Source organism: Syngnathus typhle, linkage group LG17, assembly GCF_033458585.1.
Source record: "Syngnathus typhle isolate RoL2023-S1 ecotype Sweden linkage group LG17, RoL_Styp_1.0, whole genome shotgun sequence".
In the NCBI taxonomy this organism is placed as follows: Eukaryota; Metazoa; Chordata; class Actinopteri; order Syngnathiformes; family Syngnathidae; genus Syngnathus; species Syngnathus typhle.
Genome location: NC_083754.1, coordinates 6,374,108 through 6,396,114, shown reverse-complemented (window position 1 = coordinate 6,396,114; position 22,007 = coordinate 6,374,108). Strand labels below are relative to the sequence as shown.

General features: G+C 46.5%; 4 protein-coding genes and 1 non-coding gene across 7 annotated transcripts; 1 reads left to right on the top strand and 4 right to left on the bottom strand.

Annotated features, from left to right (window-relative positions):
* Positions 1-18: 18 nt before the first annotated feature.
* On the bottom strand, positions 19-7,502 carry gmip (GEM interacting protein). Of its 2 annotated transcripts, XM_061302563.1 has the most exons (21): positions 7,271-7,502; positions 6,463-6,553; positions 6,219-6,300; positions 5,943-5,979; positions 4,814-4,939; positions 4,382-4,446; positions 4,209-4,316; positions 4,054-4,134; positions 3,762-3,923; positions 3,557-3,694; positions 3,315-3,499; positions 3,148-3,239; positions 3,009-3,071; positions 2,871-2,939; positions 2,649-2,791; positions 2,401-2,577; positions 2,065-2,202; positions 1,804-2,003; positions 1,401-1,728; positions 981-1,083; positions 19-678 (listed from the first exon to the last, which is right to left on the bottom strand). In XM_061302563.1, exons 1-21 carry the CDS (start codon positions 7,314-7,316, stop codon positions 170-172), a joined length of 2,943 nt encoding a protein of 980 aa, XP_061158547.1. In that variant the 5' UTR covers positions 7,317-7,502; the 3' UTR covers positions 19-169. The 2 variants fall into 2 exon arrangements, with proteins under 2 accessions (XP_061158547.1, XP_061158548.1); XM_061302564.1 differs by lacking the exons at positions 6,463-6,553; positions 7,271-7,502 and having other exon boundaries at positions 4,814-4,985.
* A 1,299-nt stretch (positions 7,503-8,801) lies between these two features.
* colgalt1a (collagen beta(1-O)galactosyltransferase 1a) lies at positions 8,802-15,648 on the bottom strand. Its single transcript, XM_061303882.1, has 13 exons — positions 15,606-15,648; positions 14,923-15,340; positions 12,591-12,701; positions 12,405-12,522; positions 11,255-11,389; positions 10,991-11,195; positions 10,522-10,641; positions 10,379-10,455; positions 10,093-10,199; positions 9,878-10,010; positions 9,678-9,805; positions 9,408-9,614; positions 8,802-9,331 (listed from the first exon to the last, which is right to left on the bottom strand). The coding sequence occupies exons 1-13, from the start codon at positions 15,646-15,648 to the stop codon at positions 9,064-9,066; spliced, it is 2,070 nt and encodes a 689-aa protein (XP_061159866.1). The 3' UTR covers positions 8,802-9,063.
* On the bottom strand, positions 13,002-13,074 carry trnam-cau (transfer RNA methionine (anticodon CAU)). The gene has a single exon. It is a non-coding gene; the product is annotated as a tRNA-Met (tRNA).
* On the bottom strand, positions 15,516-17,932 carry pgls (6-phosphogluconolactonase). 2 transcript variants are annotated; one of them, XM_061302685.1, is made up of 6 exons: positions 17,791-17,932; positions 16,446-16,714; positions 16,278-16,385; positions 16,101-16,202; positions 15,899-16,039; positions 15,516-15,804 (listed from the first exon to the last, which is right to left on the bottom strand). In XM_061302685.1, the coding sequence occupies exons 2-6, from the start codon at positions 16,707-16,709 to the stop codon at positions 15,658-15,660; spliced, it is 762 nt and encodes a 253-aa protein (XP_061158669.1). In that variant the 5' UTR covers positions 16,710-16,714; positions 17,791-17,932; the 3' UTR covers positions 15,516-15,657. The 2 variants fall into 2 exon arrangements, with proteins under 2 accessions (XP_061158669.1, XP_061158668.1); XM_061302684.1 differs by lacking the exon at positions 17,791-17,932 and adding an exon at positions 16,964-17,092.
* On the top strand, positions 17,176-21,974 carry LOC133170751 (zinc finger protein 629). The gene is made up of 8 exons (XM_061303881.1): positions 17,176-17,913; positions 18,028-18,106; positions 18,175-18,265; positions 18,424-19,094; positions 19,651-19,933; positions 20,283-20,431; positions 20,503-20,608; positions 20,675-21,974. The coding sequence occupies exons 1-8, from the start codon at positions 17,639-17,641 to the stop codon at positions 21,292-21,294; spliced, it is 2,274 nt and encodes a 757-aa protein (XP_061159865.1). The 5' UTR covers positions 17,176-17,638; the 3' UTR covers positions 21,295-21,974.
* Positions 21,975-22,007: the final 33 nt, after the last annotated feature.

The window sequence follows — 22,007 nt, the reverse complement described above, 5'->3', positions numbered from 1 at the left end:
TTCTCAAGAAATCCCATGTTGATTTTTTTTTTTTATTTGTCGTTATTATGTATATGCTTTGTTTGAGTCCATTTCTGTCTCTCAAGGTACAAACTAGACTAGTGTGAAGGCTACAAAAGCAGAAGCACCCCAGTGAGAAGACATTGTGAAAGTAGCAAGATGGTGGTGCTCACACAAAAAGTTGTTCCTCCTTGCCTGATTGGCTGCGCCTCAGCTTCAGACCGGACAGAATCTTCTGCGAGGGCGAGGTGAAGTGATGCTCCGTGGGAATTGCCCTCGGAGAGTGACACAATGCCTTCCTCTGTGCACCAATCGGGGCGCAGCTCACGCCGAGGTCACCCGCCGGCTCCAGTCCGAGCATGTATTGCACCACATCCCGCGGGCTCAGAGGAGGAACGTCCTCAGCAGCACGGGCGACCCGGTCCAAACTCTGGGAACGTCCGTTTGCGGCTCGCTCCGGGGAGGAGCTGCGACTGCTGTCTGGGCTTCCCGGAGCATCGACGGAAGGCGGCGCGGGCCGTCTGAGGTCGCGGTTCTGCCCGGCGCCTCGGCCTCTCGGGTTATTATGGCGGTGGTACTTGACGGGCTGCCTGGTGAAGCGGTACTGCGGCTTGTCCAAGACAAAATCCCGCATCGGGTCTTGATGAGTCTTGCTCGGGGCTCCGCTCATAGCCAAGACTGGGACACCAGGAGGAGGAAAAAACCATGTTGTTTTTTTAAATAAAGATTTTTAAATGTAACAGAGCTCCAAAGAAGAACTGAAAACAAACAGTCGAACAAACTCAAAGAGAAAGCGAGGCGAAGGAAGTGATTCTTACATAACCGCAGAAAGGTCCCAAAATGAGAAAAAACAAGGAACTAAAAAATCAGCCAGCAGGACCAAAACACTTAACCTTAAAAATGGATCACAGAATAATAATTATTATTTCTACAAGCTGACTAATTTGCCATCTCTGTTCTACAGCTCTAGTCTCGCCTACCTGCTCTGTTATTGGCTTCGGGGCTGAGCTGGTCCACTGCCTCATTGGATGAAGACTTGTCAGATATATAACCCTCGCTCGACTCTCTCTTCATTTTTTCGCTCTGTTGGAACGACATAAGTTGAAGGGCGTTTGATTCTAGTCGCCTAACTCGGTAAGACAGGACGCGGACAAAACTATTGGGACGCAGTGGTCACATCAAAAGTGACTCTTTAATCCTGCATTTAATTATTAATTTAGCTTTTGAATTGTTTTCAACTTGCAACAGTATTGGGGCGGTGTCCAAATACTAGCATCTACATTTCAGCTTCTCAGAGAACGTGAAATTGAAACAAGTGGGAAGCAAAAGAGGTGAAGAAGAAAAAGCAACACCATGCAAGCAAAGCAGTCCTGTGAGGTCATCTTGATCAAATAACTTACTTCTAGTGAGTAAGGCCGCTCTCTGGAAGATGTTCCTTGTTCTGGTCTGGTGTCCAAGTCCTCATCCAGAGGACAGGTGCGCCTGGAAGGGGTCTCCGGAAGCGGACCGATTGGGGCCGGAGGAGGAGTGGCCGTCCTGGCTCTCTGCCGGAGGACGAAGATCTTGTCGTGGTGCGAGATGAGGAAGTCCACCAGTGAAGCCTGGTAGGTGTTTTCCTGCAGGGCCACCGCGGGCTGCTCTATGCACACCGGGGGGCGCAAGAGAGTCGGACCGAAGACGATCCCCAAGTTGTTGGAAGACATTTTGTTCTCGTTGTTTCTGGAAACCCTGCAGGCAAGTGTGGGAGATAAATTGAAGCTGCATGAAGCTTCAAAATTCTGTACCCTGTCGAGTTGAACTTACTTGTGAAGATGGCGTATAAGGTGCTGCAAAGTGTTGTAACGGCAGACGGGGAGTTTCCGCAGGAGCTGCTGCAGATTTCCAACGAGGTCCATCAACTTGTTAGCATCTTGCGTCGTTTCCCAATCGCCAACACGCTGGATGCTCCTGCCGGACGCGATGAACTCGTTGTAGAGTTCAAAGGTCAGCAGGGGTTCCGGAAGCTGATCGGCAATAAAATTAAAATAAAGAGGGGGAAAAAAAAATACAAGTTGTCCTACGTACCTCCTTGAAGAAGTGCTTCAGCATGGAGGTGATGTCATGTGGAGACACCTCCGAGAGGTCCACGTCCTCTTTGAGCTCCTCCAAGGCCTGGCACAGCTTCTGGACGCGAGGCTTGGACCCGCTCACCCGATACACGCCCTCGGTGGGACAAAAAAAAAACAAATGATGCTAAAAGATGCTAATTTGTCACTAGTCGTTAAATGTTTAAGCTAGCGTCATTCACTGGCAGTCTGGATGCGAAGCGATGAAGATTTCCATTCCTGTATTTTAACTTAAAAGTATCTGAGATCTTTTAATAAAAATAAAGAAAGAGTTTGGGATTATTTTCCGAAATACCTGCAAGGAGAGAGCACGACTCTCGATCTCGGCTGTGCAACGTCGCACCACAAAAGGGACATCGTCCGGCGTGTCCCGCAGCAGCAAGGACAGGGGAACGCCAAACAGCGACCCCTTGTGGTTGTCGCACTCCATCTGACACACCTCCAGGCACTTCCGGTGCAAACCCAACCCACACTGATGGAGGCAGAACGGGAATAAAAATGGCGCCGTTCTCCGTTGAAGGATTGCGTTAAAGGGACGCCCACCTCTTCGCATTCCACGCCGTTGACGTAAATATAGTTGTCACACTGTTTGCATTTCACCATCTTGCTCTTCAACTTCTTAAGTCGGTGAGTTAGCGCCGCCCGGGATGGCGTGCGAACTTTGACCTGCTGGCCGTCGAGGCACTCTGGGGAAAATTAAGGATGGACGCAATATTGAGATAATCTACATTTTGTTTTTATGGACACCAAGGAGAGATCACAAACCAGATTCAGACGCCACGTCGCGATCATCCGTGTCCTCCAAGTTGTAAGTTCTATGAACCCTCCTGTGAGCTGCCATCAGGAAAGACAACGCTTCAGTTTCGGAGATTGCCGAGAAGAACCGAAAAGACTTGAGATTACCGGGGCTGGATAGAGACTCCAAACTGCCGCCGACGCTCTCGCTGTCGCTGAAGCCGAATCTCCCTAACGAGCAGGAGATGCATTGATTACTCCCCAATCAAATTGAGGCGAGGTTTTTTTTGACAAAATGGCGGCCTACTGGAATCGCCGGGTTGTCTGTACGGACTCTCCTCCGTAAGCGGCGACGAATCCTGAAGGGAGCTAGGTGGGTTGCTGGTTTTCCGTTTGTTCCTAAAACCACATCACGAAAGGAGCCTCCATTTTTGATCAGTTCTACGATATAAAAACAGACAGGTTGTTCCTTACCGTTTTCCCTGATGTTCCTGAAAAGAGAAGATCTGCAGAGGTGTCTCCTGGCGTCGCGTTCCGCGTACGTACATCAAGTAGGGCTCGCCGGGCTCCAGCGAGCGGCACGTTAGCTCCAAATTCTGATAGGCCAGAGGAATCGGCTCGGTCTGCTGCCGCTGGTAGTAGAACATGTTGACGGTGACCTGGCGGAGGAACGCGTTAGCGTGAGGACGGGTTTGCGCGGAGACGCTAGCACCCACCTGCTTGAGCACCGTGTCCCCCTGACAGATGAGCTTGCGGGTGTGGGAGATGATTCTCTCTTTGACCTTGACCAGCTCATCCTGGTGGATCTGGGCATCCAGCACGCATTGTCTGTAGAGGAGCTCGGACTCCATCACCTTGAGAACATTCGGTTTTGTTAAGATTGGAGTCTCAGGAGGGACTTTTCCGGAGGACCGTTCTTGCCTTCGTCTGGGCTTCATCCTTGGACTTTTTCCTCTTATCCATATTTTTGATGCCGCCCGGTTCGTCCACGGTTTTAGCCGTGATGGCTTTGGCCTTCTGAAGTTCTTCACAGCGCTGGTAATATTGCTGCCGAGACTTTTTCAGAGCCGTCACCGCTTCGTTCTGGGGAAACACGTAGAAAAGATTACAGGCTAAAAAAAATGCTGACCTAATCAGGGTCATCATCAAATCACAATGCCGTGACGCATTCTTGGGATGTTGCTAAACCGGGCCATTGTCCTAATTTGCTCACCATCTTCCTCTGCTCCTTCACCCACTGCTCCTTGAATTCCCGCCGCCACTTATCAATCTCATTCCTCTTGGCAGCCAAGGCCTTCGAGACAGGCGAGAGTGGATTAACAACTTGACCTTCCCGAAACAACACGGAGGAGCGCAACTCTGCCTTACCTGGTAACAGCGGCTGTGTATGAGGTCCCAAGTCCTGCGAGAGTTCAAACTGTTCTTCAGGTCTTGCTCGAGAGCCATGGCGTAGATGTACTGCAGCGGCATCGTTTCCTACGTGACAACGACTTTCGATTAGCACGGGAAGAAGGAAAATGTTCCGAATCATTTTTGTCTACCTGTGCTGCCAAACTGGCTTTGGCGGCTTCCGATGTCTTTGTGACATTTTTGGCAAATTCTTGTTCTGTCAAGGATAAAAAAAAAAGTGTGACATCGCAAAAATCACCTCAAGTTGCATTTGAAATGTTTTTTTCTGCTTTTGTTTGACCCTAATTTTCTCTCTTTGTTGATATGAAGTGAGCCACTGCATACTTTGTCCCTGTCGCCTCTCACAACCTTGCTCCAGTCTGCTAATCCTCCCTTGCTAATCCTTTCTGCCTGTGGAGCATCTAGTCATCATTTGAATTTGACAAAAACAATAAAAATCTCACACAAAAGCTGGAACCAAACTTCTCTCTATATTAAGTTTATTAATAGATTGATGGATAAATATTCGTCAATAGATCTAGATAGCTAACTAGCAATGCAATAATCAGCCGCCGTGCACTCACCCAAGCTGAGCTTCTTCTCCATCCATGCCAGGAGGTCCTTGGCGTAGCGGCACCACATCTTGGCGTATTGTAGGGCCGTCTCCACGCCGTCCTCGCAGCGGCACAGCGCCAGGTCGGCCTCGTGGGCTGAGAAGGAGTACATCAGCATCGCGGCAGCAAAAAAAACCTAAATCTGTATCAGTGAAGCCCACTCAGAAGCTTGCAGGACCTCCACTCAGAGAAACGAGTCATAGTTTCCAGAAGATGTTCACGTAGTGGTCCCACAAAAGTACTTTGCATAAGGCAGAAGACACAAATGATCGAGGGAGTGTTTTGGAAAATAGGCTGAGTGGGTGTTGATACAGCCCCCCCTCCCTCCCTCCTCCTCCTTGTGGTTCTTCCTAAGCAACTCACACAATGCGGAGGACAATCGCACATCTCCTCTCCAAAAAATGCTTACTCAGCCTTCGTCGCATTTAGAAATCAATATCCAAGTAGATTGTGCTGCGTCCTAACGGTTCCGAGCGCTGGAGGATTAGTTTGCGCCAACTCGGATTGCAGACTGATGAGCTTTCTAGGTTGGCCACCTGCCCAGTAACACTTTGAACAGAGTGCTAAAAGGCCTGATGGGTAATTCATCCCGGCCAATGGGAGCAGGGAACACATAAAAGGCTGCCAGGGATCTTTTTCTCTGGGCACACTCGAATTAATACAACACACTCAAGAATGAAGTACTGTCTGGGGTGCAGACAAATGCAAAAAAGGAGCCGCAAGCCGACCACAAAAAGAAACCCGGCAGTGAGTCGCGGTTTGGAGATAAATGTTGTCATGCGCTCGCCACCTTCCAATTGCGGTTTTTCCACACTCCCGTTAGATCTGCTCGTCTCCCGCTGCGAAAAATGCTAAGTTTAGTCGTCGCTTTTCTGGGCTTCATTTGTGTTTGTAGACTTGCAGGCGTTAATGCCTCGCCGGGTAAAAGAGGGCAGCTGCCTGCTGCTTAATCTGTATCCTAATCTCGTTACGGCGCGGCAATTACAATTCGAGGCAAGATATTGTATGGAAACAAGCAACGGGAATAAGGGATAGGAGAAGATTTTTTTATGAATGATGAACAAGAAGAGGAAGTTAAGAACTAATAAAGGAGCCTTACCTGAGTTTCCATCACCTTCGATGGTAACACAGCGTTCCTATAAAAAAAAAAAAAACATGACTGCATGTAATCTGCTATTTGCGGCGGTTCGTAAATAGCGAAAATCTATTTATAATTGATGCTCAGTGAAATACAATGGAGAAAAAAAAATGTAGATCTTCTTCCACAAAAAGTATTAAAAAAAAATCATGATAAAAAAAACATTATTTTTCCACAATCAACAGCAGCACCGCGAAAAAAATCTTGAAACAAAATTAAAAATATTGGAGCACTTACAGCTGGTTCAGTGTTTTCTGCGAGATCCGCTTCCTCGCCAGTGTTGCACTCGATTGTGTCGGACACCAAATCGTCCGTGTCACTGAAAAGATTTAAAACGCACATATATGTAGTAGAAGTATCAATAAAGTAATAAAATATTTGAAGCAGCAATTCTGATGGTTTAATGAACAGTTCTTAATCACAAGCTAAGGGTGTGTAGACTTTTTATAACCACGGTATGTAGAGTATATACTGCACTTACATGGTGATAAATGATAACTCGAGGTTGTCAAAGTCTCTGAAGATCTCGCTGTAGCGCTTGGTCTCACCTTTCTGGGGCGCTTTGATGACATCTGAAATAAAATATTTAAAAGTTAAGCAACCCCACCCCAAAAAAAAAAGAAGATGGGGTCGGACTAGTTATGTTTTTCATCTTCTGTTAGGTGTGACGCATTCTGCACGTGTGACTTCCTTTTAAATAGCAGAAATGTGCTCAATCAGATCAAACCACAATTTTATTGCAGGGAAATAAAAAAAAAAAGCTATAAAACCAAGAGCTCATAAATCAGAAGCTTCACATGTATCGTAAAAGGAACCCAAAAAAAAAAAGCATGTCGTTACTTAAATTTTATTGGCTAATTTGAACATGAATCTGGAGCGTCAAACTTGACACGCGTCTCCTCGTTGGCCAACCGCATCCTGTTTGCCGCTTGACACAGTTCTGCATTCACAATGCAGCACTTAAAAAAAAAAAAAAGTTCACCTCAGATTGCGCAATCACTCGCTAGCTGTTAGTTGTGGGCTGAAAAAAAAAAGGAGGCCAAAACTTGCTAAAACAAAAACAGAATGGGCCTAATAAGCAAAGCCACCATTTATACTTTATATTAATTATCGCCATTTTGATCACTCCGGACAGCATAGCCAAAAATGATTTTCAGGAAGTCGGTCCAGCTCCGACAAAGAGGATGTTGAGTAGTTCAGCACAAAGAAGACAACAAAATCAGTCGATAATTCCAGGCGGCGTCAAATCCTTCGCCAACTTCATTTTAAACACTTCAATTTCTGCTCACCTGTAACCTGAGAAGATTCCTGACCCGGCTCCTGCTCCTGCTCCATCTTGTCCACCTGCAGCAGGTTGACCTCAAGCCTCAACGCCGGCCGCGCACAGGTCACATGATCACGCCACACGGGGTGGAAAGTCTTCCCAAAAGCGATCGCTGGCACGCCACTTGGAGACGGCCGCCGTCTGCATCTTCATCTGCTTGCGAGCTCGGCCTGTTGCTGTAATAGGAAGAGGAAGTGCGGCTAGAGGCTGCGCCTACGCTCAGCGCTTGTGCTGGAGATGAGAAGATACCAAACATCAGTTAGTATGCAAATTCAACTTTTACTTTTATCGCTGTGCTAGTGAAACGTTCAACATACACGTTAATTACCGTTTTTTTCCATGTATAATGCGCAAAATTTAACTAATTTATTGTCCTAAAATCTGGGGTGCGCATTATACATGGGTACAAAAAAAACAAAAAAGATTTTTTTTTTTTAAAATCCGGATATGATACGGAGGCCGCCATTACAGATGTGCTTTCTTCTCTGCTGTTCACTTCAAACACACTCCATACGAACACAATGCTCTCGTATCAGACGCTTGCTAGATCACCTGCTCGTTTGCTGTCACAATGTACCCTACACAAATCCGAAACATTTCTTCGCTATTGAGTATGCTAGCGCATGCGCAGTGATACTGACCGGCAGAATAACATCCGGTTGTTCCCAAAGATGATCTTTTTTCTGAAATAATTTTACGTTCATGGACTTAAGTAGGAGTCAAAATCTGGGTGCGTATTATACATGGGTACAGGCTATTTTCCAGCATCAACATGCCATTTTTAGGGTGCGTATTATACATGGGGGCGCATTGTACACGGAAAAAAACGGTAATTGTTTTTTTTGCTTTTTTTTACTCAGCTTATTCGAAACAAGAAAGAAATATATTACGCTTGGTCAACCCCCCCTAAAAAGAAAAAGAAAAGTACTTGGTCATTGTGGCCACTTGGGCCACCAACGAAGTTTTGTGTGACTTTTAATAAATGAACTTAGCAAATGTCAGACGGATGGCTCAGCATTGACTCGCCACTGCGGATAATTACAAACGTGCGCCTCGACAGACAGACATAAAGTGCACGTTTGGATCGAGTTATGGTGCTAGCCAAAACAATTTTTTTCATCTTGTCATGACGTCCGACTTGTTGAAAGTCACCAAAGAGCGGAGCTTGCATCTGAGACCTAAAAAGCGTTAAACCCGAGGAAACAAAATGTTCCATCCCGTCTTATTTAAAGAGCCTTCAATCAAGCTAGCGCAGATGTTTAATCATGAGATACATGAGATTGCCGTGTGTGTGTGTGTGTGCACGTTTGATGTGCATCTGTAAACGCTTTGCTGTCGGGCCGTTTGTCTCGTCGACAGCCGCCCGCCTGAGATGATGTGGCGACGAGGAAATTACATAGGTGGCAGCAGAGAGGGCATGTTTTCTTGAAAGCGTGTCGAGATACACAAACAAACAAAAAAGAAAGAAATATTCCGAAGAAGAAGAAGACAAGAAGTTGCATCCACCCTTTTACTTGACTGAAATTCCAATTCACAGTGTAACGTCACCTTCGGACCAAGAAAGAGATGGAGAGCTTCTTTTCTGTATGACAGACGCACGTTGGGTACTGCAAATGCCAACCCGTGTGGCAAGTCTAGTGTCGTTTCCATCGGAACACTTTCAAAAACTTTTTTTTTTACATCCTCCCGCTGTAATGCAATGTAGTGTAAAATTACAAAAAAAAAAAAAAAAGTACTGTTGTTTGGATAGAGTTCCGCTCACAGCTCGTCCCGCGCCGTGCTGTCCAACGGCGACTGCAGCACGTCCGAGTTCTGGGCTTCGGTGCTGAGCTTGCCCTGTTGGTGAGTTTTGCCAGAGCGTCCTCGGTCCCAGTCCGTGCGGACCTTGTCGTTGTCCCACACGGTGGACGTCTCTGTGTCGCTGATGTAGCCCGAGTCTCCCGTGTAGTGGGTGGGGTAAACCAAAAGGGGCTCCGCCGAGAAGGCTTTCAGGTCACGCGTCTCGAACTGCTCCATGTATTCGGACCTGGTAGGGGCCGGGGGGGGGGGTCAAATTTAAACAAACCTACAAATCCAGAATGGGATCACGTCGGAACGCTTACACTGGATGTTTGTTGTACATAATGGGCAGAAACTCATCCACGGGCAGCACCCTCTTCAACGGCTCGGCTCTTAACAGCTTCTCCGCTCCTTGCAAGGTGATCATGTAACCCAGCGTCCAATAGGAATAGTCGGCTTCCACCAGGTTGTGGACATTAGGCACCGCCTTCTCCGAGTGGTCCACCTGCATTCGCTTGCGGCCGATGTAGCTGCAAAGTACAATTGGGATTCAAAGTCTGGAGCTGGAGGAGGCGGGGCTTAAGAACGCTCACATGAGATCCCAGTCGAGTCCTTCTTCCTCGATGTCGTCCATCAGGTACATGAGACGCCGCTTGAAGAAGATCTCGAAGCGCAGGTCATCTTCGATCACCAAAGAGGTGAGTAGGCCGCGCTTGACAATCTGAACACAACAGTTTCTATACATTTGATATATTAATTTTCAATTTGCTTTACTCCATCATGATTTGCTGACCTCCTTCCAGATGTTATAGTGCGAAAGGAAGCATCCCAGCTCTCCTTTGGTCAGCGGGCGGCCGTGATAAGGGTCGCTGTAGCCGGGGAGCATGCGGATGCCCATATTTTCAACGTCACTGGTGTTCAAAGCCCTTCAAGCAGACGAGGGGAACAGGAAAGTTGCAGGATGGTGGTCCTCGAGGACAGGATTGACGGTATAAGATCATGACTCACTTTCCATCGACAGCCTCCGTGACCTTGCAGTCAATCTCCTGCTGGTAAAGAGCTCTCAGCATGCGTTCCCGGCGGTCGGTCCGCCTTCGGAGGTTGATCATGAAGACCTGGATGCATGAGCAGCAGGTACAATAATTCCTTGACTGACAAATTTCATCAATGCTAGTTTTATTAGCCTGTCTATGGTGTTTTGCATTGTGTGTTAGCATTAAGCTAGCAAAGTTTTGTAATTCTCTTTGGTGTAGGTAGGTACTACTGTTTTGTGCAAGGAAGCTTCCTTGATTACCTCATCGAAGTCCATTTTGTCGGGTTGTTTCAGGGGAGCGGGAATAAATTCGGACGGCAACACCGGGGGATGTCGCACTGCGATGACAGACAATTCTCGCGTTAGTTTGACAGTTTAGCCGAGTTAGCACTTCCACTCCTCACCTTCAACCTCCATCAGGCAATGCATGAAGCTCTCGGCCTCGTCTTGCAAAGTATTGTGGCCACGCAGCGGCACGGGGAGGTAGCCGTACGTCTCTCGGTTGGACACGAACATCTGCACGTCTGTCCGAGCCAGAGGATGACATAGTTAGCGTAAAACAAAGAAAGCAAACTAGAAAGGCACTCTAAGGAGATTAAACGTAGATTCCTTTTGTGGGTTTGAAAAAAAATCTTTGAGTGTTTTATAGAAAAACAACATCCACTTAAAATGTCACAACATGTGGTGCTGTAACCTCGAACTTTACGTGTGCCGCAAGACCGTTTTGATGTGCTATTATTTTAAAAGAACCCGACATTTTCCATCTTTCACGTCAGACTTCAACTGTGAGCTATTTATAACCTCCATCAACATTTAAAGACTCAAAAATAGACTTAGAGAAAGAACGTCAATCAACATTTTGTGGACTCCCACCTGCCATCCGAGCCGAGTATGCAAAAACGATGATGTCATCGAAGGCCCAGTTGTACTCCGGGTGCGGCGGATGGAAAGCCAGCTGCCTGGACGCCTCCTTTCGAAGATCGATCAGGAAGGTGGAGTGCACCATCGGCACCGCAAAGCAGCCCTTTCGCACCCGCTTCCTTATGGGCATGTATGCCGGAGTGCGCTTGTAGTAGCCCTGAACAAACAAAACAGGTATCAGTCGACGGTCATCATCGTCGTTATCGTCGTCCATACCTGGCTGGACATTCCGCACCAAAAGTTGGAATAGGCCGCACGGGAATCCAACATGGGGGCGATGACCGTCTTATTCTCACTCATGAGACTCCAGAGCACGTTCGGGTTGGTGAGCAAGTTGTCGCAGTCCATCAACTACGTGAAAATAAATAGTATGAAGATCTTTGTTACATTACGACCAAAGTGACGTTGAATAAACTCTTAAGAAAGTCTGAAGAACATTCATAGCGCAACAAACCTGGATGTTACATGCGGCTAAATTACACCCTGAGCAGAAGCTGCAGCGAGTGGGCGAGGCTTGGGGAGTACAAATAGAAACATGCACAGAGGTTCATCGGAGTGCCACCGCGAGAAGACGGCGCAGAAGAACCACAGAAAGGGCAGACAAATATGACAGGGTCCAATTCCAATATGATTTCCAGTGCCAAAAAAAATCACTGTACTTATCCGTTGACTATTATCGGACAACAAAGATACACCAGCGTGGAAGCCGGAATCTTTTAGCTGTACATGGGATTTTTTTTTTTCACTTGGAAATTCAAACTGTGCCAGATTTGGCCACAGATTGCAGATTTGTGTTTATTTTTAATGCACATGGCAAGGCTATTATAGTTAATCAAAACTAGCAAAAAAACATTTTCTGTGTGTTTTCCGAGCAATGAAATGCCTGTGCATGACTAAGAATGCTGTGACCTTTAAAAAGTTGTTGTATTTCTTTCTATTATGGAAGGTGCCAAGAAACTGTCATACTACACTAATTGTATCGATTTTGGGCCTAGCGCCCTTACTTACCGTATTTTCCGGACTATAAGGCGCACCTAGAAACCTAAAATTTTCTCAAAAGCCGACAGTGCGCCTTATAGTCCGGTGTGCCTTACACATGGACCAAATTCCTAAATTTAAACTGGCCCGAAGCATTGTGTCATGAAATCAATCATAAGTGGCCCGCTGAAGACTATGAGTCATGAATCAAAAAGACTATGGATCATTATTTTATGATTATAAAGTAATTTGTTGCATCTGAAGTTGAAATCAAAAAGATAAAATGGAGAATGATTTGATTTGGATTAAAAATCTGACATGATGCATTAAGGGTGCGCCTTATAGTCCAGTGCGCCTTATAGTCCGGAAAATACGGTAGTCGACCTACCATGAAATAGTCGGCCCACATCTCCCGTGCCGACTCCAGTGCGACTTGCCGCAGCTTCATGACGTGGTCGTAACGAGAGTCCGGCCACTCCTTGGGACTTTCTTCGCCCTCATATCGACTGCAACAGACATCCACGTCTTTGAATTGTCCGAAAAACATCAGCAAGCACTTATGCAGTCAACCAACCTGGGCTCCTCCTTTGGCCTCCATTCCACATAATGGTAAAGACTCTGCACCTTCACGAGCCAGTCGCGCAGGATGGCCGTGGTGTTGTCCTCGTTGTGATCGGTCGCCACCCTGTCAAAACAGTCAACAACGTGTAGAGGGGCTATAATGTACCGCGGTTACAAAAGCAAAAAAATATGACACCTCCAGTTATGTAAGGGCATCACATTGTGTGCAGCTGCAGGAATGAGAGCAAGTGTCAACCATATAAAGCTAAAAGCACAACATGGAGTCGCATTAGTAAAAACTGTTTAAATCAAAGCAATTTTGTTCATACAGTACTGGCCAGTCACTTAAAATAGCTGAGCCGCTTTGGTAAATATTAAACGAAGACCCCCGCACAAATGGGAGAGAGAGAGGGAAAAAAAACTTTGCCCCGTGTGAGGCTCGAACTCACGACCTTCAGATTATGAGACTGACGCGCTGCCTACTGCGCCAACGAGGCTGTGTGCAAATGCGCTTCGGTATGCTGTTAAGTAACGGTGCAGCAAGAGGGTGCCGGATTTTGGTCGTTCTCAAAAATTAATTACAAAGAAAAGGCCAGTCGGAATGTCAAATGACAATTTTTTTTTTAAGTAGCTGCTTTTTGGCATTTGTAAATGTTTGTCTTTTTTATTTACACAGCCGCCTACTATTATATGAAAAACGCTGTGGATTTTGCTACTTCAATGCTACTCAGCGTTTTTAATTTACTTGCTGGCGGCTTTCAGTTTTTTTCCGATCGTTAACATTAACAAAAACGTGTTTATGCATGATAGCATTAGAGCAAACATTTGGCTTGCAGCATTCACACAAATAGCGGTTACTTCCTCGCTGTCTGGATGCATGCCAGCATGAGTGAATGATAGCTCTTACCAAACACATATTTGATGATTACCCTTTCATTTGCAACATGCAAATGTGTGAACTTCCTGACCCTTGCCCTTAAAGTGAACTTTTAGACATTCATGTGTATGCCAGTAGACACGTGAAGGGGTCCCTCAAGGGTCCATCCTTGAACCCCTGCATATGCCCTGGGTTTAGTGCTATCTTGGCAGACTTATTTACAAGTAACGGCCCAATTAAATAATATAAAACGAAATATTAGTTTCTCTTTGCTCCATGTCTTCCTCCTTCCTAAAATAAAAGTCAGAGCTTTCTTTGAATCAATAAAAGATCCATCCTGTGGTCTGACCAGCGGCAAAATCTCAGCTGTTATTGACTGGTGGCTTTTGTTTGCATTTCACAGCATTAAAAAGCGCAGCTCTAACATACACAACAGCTTCGTGTTGTGTTGCCAGACAACCATCAGCAGCAGCTTTAGTCTTTTTTTTTTCCCCCCCTCTGGAATGGACGACATCCAGACAGTCGGGAATGGGACACATTTCTCACGACTGTGTGAGAACACTGCAGCAGCTCCCTGCTCCCATCACTCGTCTACAAGTCCTCAAACATCTCTGCTCCAATAAATGTTTGTCCAAAGCTTGTTGGGGCTACATTCACAAGTAGCTTTATTTTTTTTTTGCCTTATGTCAAATGTAGACACAGAATCCATTTCTGATGGCTTGGTTACATCCAAAAAAATCTTCCACATGTACATGTTGTTTACAACACAAGACAGCTGCATGTATAAAACTTTCATCACTTCTGACCCGTTTTGGACAAACACCAAAATGAGAGGGGGGCAATTAACTGCTCGGCCCACACGAAAGGCACCACATAAAGGGGAAGTTGGTGTGTGACAAGCATACCTCCTCGGGGTTAAGGCGCGGGTGGGCTGTTGCGGCATGTTGTTAAAACTCATGGCAGAGAAACACAGAAGCTTGCACCGCAACTTTTACTTAAGGCGCTGAGTGTTAATTTAAAACTGGATGTGAGTTAATGTTTAGAGACCTTGTGAAGTGAATTCAAAGATTTGTTTCAAAAAACATGACACAAAGTTGAAGATGAGGCGAGGAAAATAAAAAAACCTCCCTGCTTTAGAGGGCCTCATTGTCTGCCATGAGTGCATGCAGGTGACAAAAAAACATACCCAACAAACCGTTTAAAAACAATCCCCGTGAAGTTAGCGTGCTTTCCCTACTCCAGTGATGACAGGAGATGACTGTCCAGCAATGGACCCAAACCCCTAAACCCCGCCCACCTCCCCTCCACGTATACAGATCAATGGATAACATGCCTACTACATACACACGTGCAGCACAACATCATTTTTTCACAGCTTCTTGCAAACACACATCAGCCATCAGTTCATGCACGTAAAAAAAAAAAAAAAAAATGTGAATGAAACTGAAATGCAAACGCTCTCACTCACCACACAGCGATGCGCTCTTTGGGGTAGTTGAGATGTTCCACGGCTCCAAGCACGTAAGCCAGGGAGTGCTCAGAGTTGCGGCAGATGAGGGCAAGGACGACCCTAGGAGCCAGAAGGGGGGACTCGGGGCTCCAGCGCTCCTCGGCGAAGTAGCCCAGGGAGGGCGTGCAGAAGCCGGACAACAGGGACAGCAGAGCCAAAGCGACGCCGTACGTCATGATGATTCCTCGGGTGGGATCGGGGTGGGGGGTCTTAATAAATATATGCGAGCGGTGACGGGGATGCACACAAGGTGCTATGCGGAGATTGGATGCATTCTTATCATAAGAGGGGGAAAAGGATACTGTACTGTTGTAGCGGAGCGCTGCAAAGTTAGGATTTAAAGGGGAGGACGGTGTTATGTTAAAGGGGATGGGCTCTGGCGGAGAGAATTACACCGCGGTCGTGACGCTGTGACTGAAAAATATGATTTATTATATCGCGCTTAGCTATCTGTGCTAAAACACGTGACAGCTATATTACAAGCACTGTTTTGACCAAATCCACAAATTAATATCTACATACTTTACATTGTCTTAAAACACTCACAAAAATGTATTTTACCTAGTTTAATTTTCCCATTTTACAAATGTAAATCTAAGAGAGTAAACTTCCCAAAGCCTCTGGACACAGAAAACACAAACTTTGAATAAGTGCAATGGACACACAGCTTCTTCTCTCCTCCATTGGAAAGCTCTAAAGTTTGGCCCCAGAACCGAGCCGCTCCAGCTTAATCGTTAAAGCAGCGGCAGCGGGCTCGTCGATGAGCCAAAACAGCTCCCCGTTAGTCGGGAGGACGCGGGCTGCCGGGAAAGGTGGACCCTCTCGTCCCTCCAGAACCTCCTGCGAGGAAACAATCAGTATAATGACACTGTCATGCCCTCGCATGAGCCACTGTCGATCAAACGCTCAAATTCAAAATAACATTTTTTTTAACCTTCAAAACAGGCGCTTTGCTGCCCCCAGTGGACACAAAAGCGGCGCAGCGGGCGGCGTTGACCACCGGAAACGTCATGGTCACACGCTCTGGTGGTGGTTTGGGAGAGTCGCTGATGGGAGCCACGATCTTCTGACTCTCCTGCTCACAAGGTACGAGTAGAATTAGTTATTTGGTCATCTGAATTAAGTGCAGCTCTCACCTCTAAAAGAGGGTGTTCAGGGAAGAGGGAGCATGTGTGTCCATCAGGCCCCATGCCCAGCAGGAGCAGGTCAAAAACTGGGACGTTGCCATCGGGGAAAGCCTGCACATGTTAAGCAACACAGCAAAATGTGAATTTCATCCAACAAGTCAAATCACACATTTTTTAAAAAAGAACCTTTCTCAGTTTGCAAGAGTAATCCTCAGCGCACTCCTTCACAGGGAGTGAGAAGTCAATAGCCAAAACGGAGTCCTCGGGGATGTTAATCTTTGAAAAGAAATGGGTCTAAGGACAAAGAAAGGCCTATTTTAGTTGTGGATACAATCACCCAAATGTGTGTATTACCTTGTAGAGTCCATAGGTGCTGTCAGGGCTGTCAAATGGTACGACTCTCTCATCACAGAACCCCACAACCCACTTGCTGCAGTCCAAGCCTGGCAGAGCGAGGAGCTCTTTGCTGAGCATGGTCACCAGGCTCCCTCCAGAGAGGCCCAAGGTGAACCTGCCTCGGGAACTAACTGCCTGCTGCGCCCGAGATGTCACCAGATGGGCCAGCGCCGGGCCAAGTTCTGCTGATGTGGGGAACACCACCACTCTCCTGCCGGCCATGACGTCTGTGTGGGGGGAAGATGGTGCAATGGTTTGTGTGAGCAAACAAGTCATCATGATGAAACTTCATTGTAGCTAGACCTGAAATTGAGTATTTTTTTTTCCCTTTTTATTTCCTTCTTGTTTTTTTCCACTCTGCAGAACAGTTCACACGCGCTAAGCAATGTAATTCACATAACCAAAAGCAAAACCCCTTTAAAAAAACACTTCCAAATGAATGGAATTACAGTTTCTAGCGTTTAAACAGTACGTACCGATGAATGAACGACAAAGTGAACGAGGAACAATTTCAGTCGGCAAATGTAAATCCCTTCCTGGAACAAATTTCTAGCCAATCACGTGTCAGGTTAATACCGCGGTGCATTGTGGTTAATGGTGTCTCTATTTAGGGCGAGATGAAATATTAAACATAACCGGTAAAGTGTTTAAAAAGACAACTAATTAAAACTTTCAGAAAAAGTTGTCGTACGTGACATTATATACAGTGAGTAGAAAATGTCTACGTGGAGGATGTTTGGCAAAGGTAGTAAATCAAAATTGATCACTTCCTGGAACGAATCTAAGTAGCCAATCACATTCTATGTTTACATCGCAGTGCATTGTGGTAAATGAAGTTTCCGTTCCGTTTCCCAGACCTAACATGTCTTAGTGTACTGTGTCTCGTCACCGTGGGATGGAGGAAACGTAATTTCGATTTCTTTGTGTCTTGGCATGAAGGGATTGACAATAAAGCTGACTCCGATAACTCCGACTCCGATTTTACACAAGTTGCTTATTCTAAGCAAATCTCTTACGACCGCTAGAGGACAGCAGTACTTGCAGTCTAAATGTAATCTTATGAACTTTATGGGAAAAGAAGAAGACACGACGACTTGTGTTGTTCTCATGCGGGCGGCTCCTTTTGTGTTTAAATCTTTAATTCGAGCAACATGACGGCTTTCTGTTTCCAGACACAGCTCGTGTCCATCATGGACGCGTTGTGCAAAGCGACCGTGACAGAAATCGGCAAACTGGTAGAGATTGAGTCGAAGATGCTGAAAATCGAGATCACCCGCGGCCGTAACGAAATTGCATCCCTCACCGAGAAGCTGAATTTGATGGAGACTTTGCTTCACATGGCGCAGCGGGGCAGGCCGCAGGACGCCAGGGAAGGCTTAGAAAGCGTCCTGCTAGACCCTGAAAGGGCAAGACCTGCCTCCAAAAGGTAGGCCTGTTTTTCTTCCATCTTGTCATCACTCCCTTGGTGTCGTCATGGAGATGACAGGAAAGCTTCATCATGGCTGCACCTTGTATTGTCTGTCAAATTGTTGCATTCTAGTGAATTTGCATGGGAGAACATCAGCTCCTCACCTGAGACGAGCACTTCCGTCCAAGATGAGCATCCTCCTCCAGCTGAGGTTTGTTTTTCCAACGGTTGCCGTGCCGTGTTGTGCCGTGGAATGATTGTACCATCTCCCCCGATAAGACACTTCAGTTACCAACTGAACTGGTGGTAAAAGAGGAGCCAGCAGAGGTGGACATCAGAGAGGTCGAACAGGAAAGAACAAATGAAAACAGTGAGTTTGGAATCACTTGTATTTAAGTTTGCTATATTCATGTTTACAGATTTTGTAAATTGAATCCAGATCTGATCCAGATTTAGAAGGAAGGTATTTCTATCATTTTCTATCAAGCTATCATTTTAAGCCTGACGTCATGTGCATCCTGCCAACAGTCGTCCATAAGAGTCTAGAGGTGAGCCAGCGCCACAAACCCGTCTCGGAACGCCATCTTCCCGTGTACCTTGACTGCTTCGTGAGTCTCAACGCACCCTCGTGCCTCACGACCCCTGAAAGGAGGGAAGTGCAGTGGAACCCCCCACTGACGCAACCGCATGCGAGCCACGAGGCCGACAGAAGCATGCCTTGGAATGCCACGCCTCAAAACCCGCTCAAGAGCGCCAAGATGCACCACCTGAGGAGCACTGCCACCGCCAAGAGGTTCGGCTGTTTGCAGTGCGGTAAGAGCTTCCGCTGCTACAGCCAGCTGGAGATCCACCAGAGGAGTCACACAGGAGAAAAGCCTTTCCGGTGCACATTGTGCGGGAAGCGCTACGCTCAGAAGGGGCACTTGTACACACACCAGCGCACGCATACCGGGGAGAAACCGTACCGCTGTCCTATTTGCGGTAAGGGCTTCATCCAGAAGTGCACCCTGGACATGCACCAGCGCACGCACACGGGGGAAAAGCCTTTTGTGTGTGTCCACTGCGGCAAAGGCTTCACAAAGAACTGCAATTTGAAAAAGCATCTCTTGGTGCACCTTGAGTCCGATATGCAACTCTGCGGCAGTGGTGGCTTGACCCAAAGCGTGACGACAATGAACAAAACCGCATCCAACACTGTGGCTGGTCTTATGTAACTTGCTTCGCTGCTTGTCGAAAATACAAATGCTGTGCGTTAAGCACACCGAGTTGCCTTCTGTATCAAATGCGCTATATAAATCAAGCTACCATGTTTTGTCCGTCTGTCTGTCTATCAATCTCAATCAAATAAATTGACTAAAATGAATTTTTGTCATTACTTTGGACTGTGACGTGGCATCTATTTCATTATAACAAATACATTTGGATTGCAATTGTAGAAGAAAAAATAACGTTTTAATACCAATTATTAAAATAATTATAATCAAATAATTAATTAAGAAAATATTAGTTTTAATTTTAGACTGGAATTTGTGTTTTTGATAGCTGAAATTATGATAGCTAATAGTTTTTAATGGGATAAAATGTATCGTCCATATAATGTGCTACGTTCAAGTTCAGCTCGGAAAGGGCATGTCCGCATCCCACAATGCACCGCGGCACAGCTGCTAGCGGCTAGCCTTGGTCCATCGCTCGCGGAGCTCGTTTCGTCAAATACATGCCGAACCGACGAATTATTTGCACTTATTCCGCTCTGAGATGATGTGCGATACCACCAACAGAAGCTTCCGGATGCAGCTCGCGGCCATCCTGGAGAAGCTCACCAAGACTGCCCTGATGGAGATCGGAAACCTGGCGGACGAGTGCTCGTCGGTGCTACTCGGCGAGATCTCCCTGCACAAGAGCGAGAACGAGGCCCTGAAGAAGAGATGCTACTCCCTGGAGCTGCAGTTGAGGGCCGCCCGGGAGGCTCACTACTACCCGAGCCACGTCAACAACCTCGGCCGAAGGAATCCCGAAGGTCAAGATGTACATAAAACTGGTGGGTCGCCTTCAGGGGGGAGAGGGGCTTTAAAAATGGAGCACATTCCAAGGGTTTTCCCAGGAAAACTGAAGTGCCACATTGATGATGTCATACAAATGTCACATTTTTTTCAAAGAAAGTTTCAAATGTAGTCAATTAATCTGACTTTTTATGCATATGTGATCCAGAATTTAATTTGTTAGAAAGTTTTTTTGAATGTGTATATTGTTTAAAAATAAACATCTATTTAAATTCAGTGAGAATAATCCAAATCGGCTCCAGATTGTATTTTTAGAATAATTTTGAGTATGCCTATGCAGATTCGGATGCTTTTGATTTTATGTCCTCTTTCATCTGATATTTGCAGACCACCAGCAGCAGCAGATGGCCGCTCCTGCCATTGACGGAGTCTTTGGCAAAGATTGGTGCATGGATCTGTGGAGGGAAGACAAAAGAGCCTCCGCTCAAAGGAAGGAAGCAGCCGAGCCCGTTGCCATGTCAAGCATGGGAGCGCCGGTAACAGTAAATCTGTGCGGCTGTCGTGTTTTTTTTTCCCCCAAGGCATTCACATGGTCACATTTTGGCAGGTGTTCGATATAATAGACACAGAACCCGACCTCATCTTCATCAAGGAGGAAGCTTACGACGATCATTCGTTCGGGCAGCAGATGAGATTGACTGATAGCAGAAAAGGTCAACTTTTTCGTAAGTGAACTACCAACCTGAGTATTGCGTAATAACACTTTGTGTGCGGTGCAGATGTGGAGACGCTGGACGGTGAGCTCCATCGCTCCGTCAACGAGCTCCAGCTTCACTCGGAGGTTCTGAACAGCTTCCCGTTAATGGCCGACAACCAGGCGCAGCGCTCGCAGCCCAACATCATGGACAAGCTGATTGAGGACGCCGCAATGAGCACGCTGCTGGACGCCCCGGGCCCTCCCTCGGCCCCCGACTACGTCGACTACACGGGCAATATCCACGGCGGTACCGGAAAACAACCGTCTCTCCTCCCTGCCAAGCCCATCAGACCGAGCAAGCACTTCCAGTGTCTCTTTTGCGGCAAAGTGTTCAACTACCTGAGCAGCCTGAAAGTTCACGTGAGACGGCACTCGGGCGAGAAGCCCTTCAGCTGCACGGTATGCGGCAAACGCTTCGCCCAGAAGACGTACCTGAAGCTGCATCAGCGCGTGCACTCCGGCGAGAAGCCGTACAGCTGCCCCAACTGCGGACGTAGTTTCTCCCAGAAGAGCTCGCTTAATATCCACCTTCGGACGCACACGGGCGAGAAGCCGTACAGTTGCATGGACTGCGGCAAATGTTACGCCTATAAGTATGGCTTGAACCATCACCAGTGTTTCACCCACATGAAGCCCATCTAATGCGGTGTGTTCTTTTATTCTCCTTCTAAAAAACCGTGGAGCCAAATTTGTGAGTCAAAAAAAAGGGAGCGACTGCCTTTTGCTTCAATTGTCAATACGTCACATGACCATGAAAGGTGATGCTCGTTACCTGAGATTGATAAAAGTAGGTGGAGCTTTCTACATATTTCATAAATAACCAGCAGGGAGCGCACTGAGTTTTTCTCCTTTGCCGTTTTTGTAACCGCACTTAAAAGTGTGCATGCGAAAAATCCACACGGGACGCATAGTCGTCTTCGTCTCGGACCTTGCAGGTCCAGTTTAGTATTTGTCCGTTTTATGGCACTTAGTGTGAATACCTCATTGAAACGCTGACCTCATCCGCATCGCATGCCGTTTCGTTTGCTGTGCAATGTTTGAAATACCTCCTTCAAGGCCGCAGTGGATTAAATAATGTTTGTGCCCATGTGTAGCACACGCCGTCAACTACCTCATCACAACAGTAAATGTAGACTTTTTCTTTTCTTTAAAAAAAAAAAAAAGAAGAAAACACAGTGTGTCCTTTAATTTCAATAACTCCTGTGACTGAAGTTAGGATTTTTAAAATATGAGTGCTTGTTGTTTCCCCTTCCTGAAATAATTTATATCACAACAGTGTTGTTGAACATGCTAAAATAACTCAAATACAGATTTGTGCTTGCATGCCCCAACCCGAATGTTAGTGTGTCCCAAAT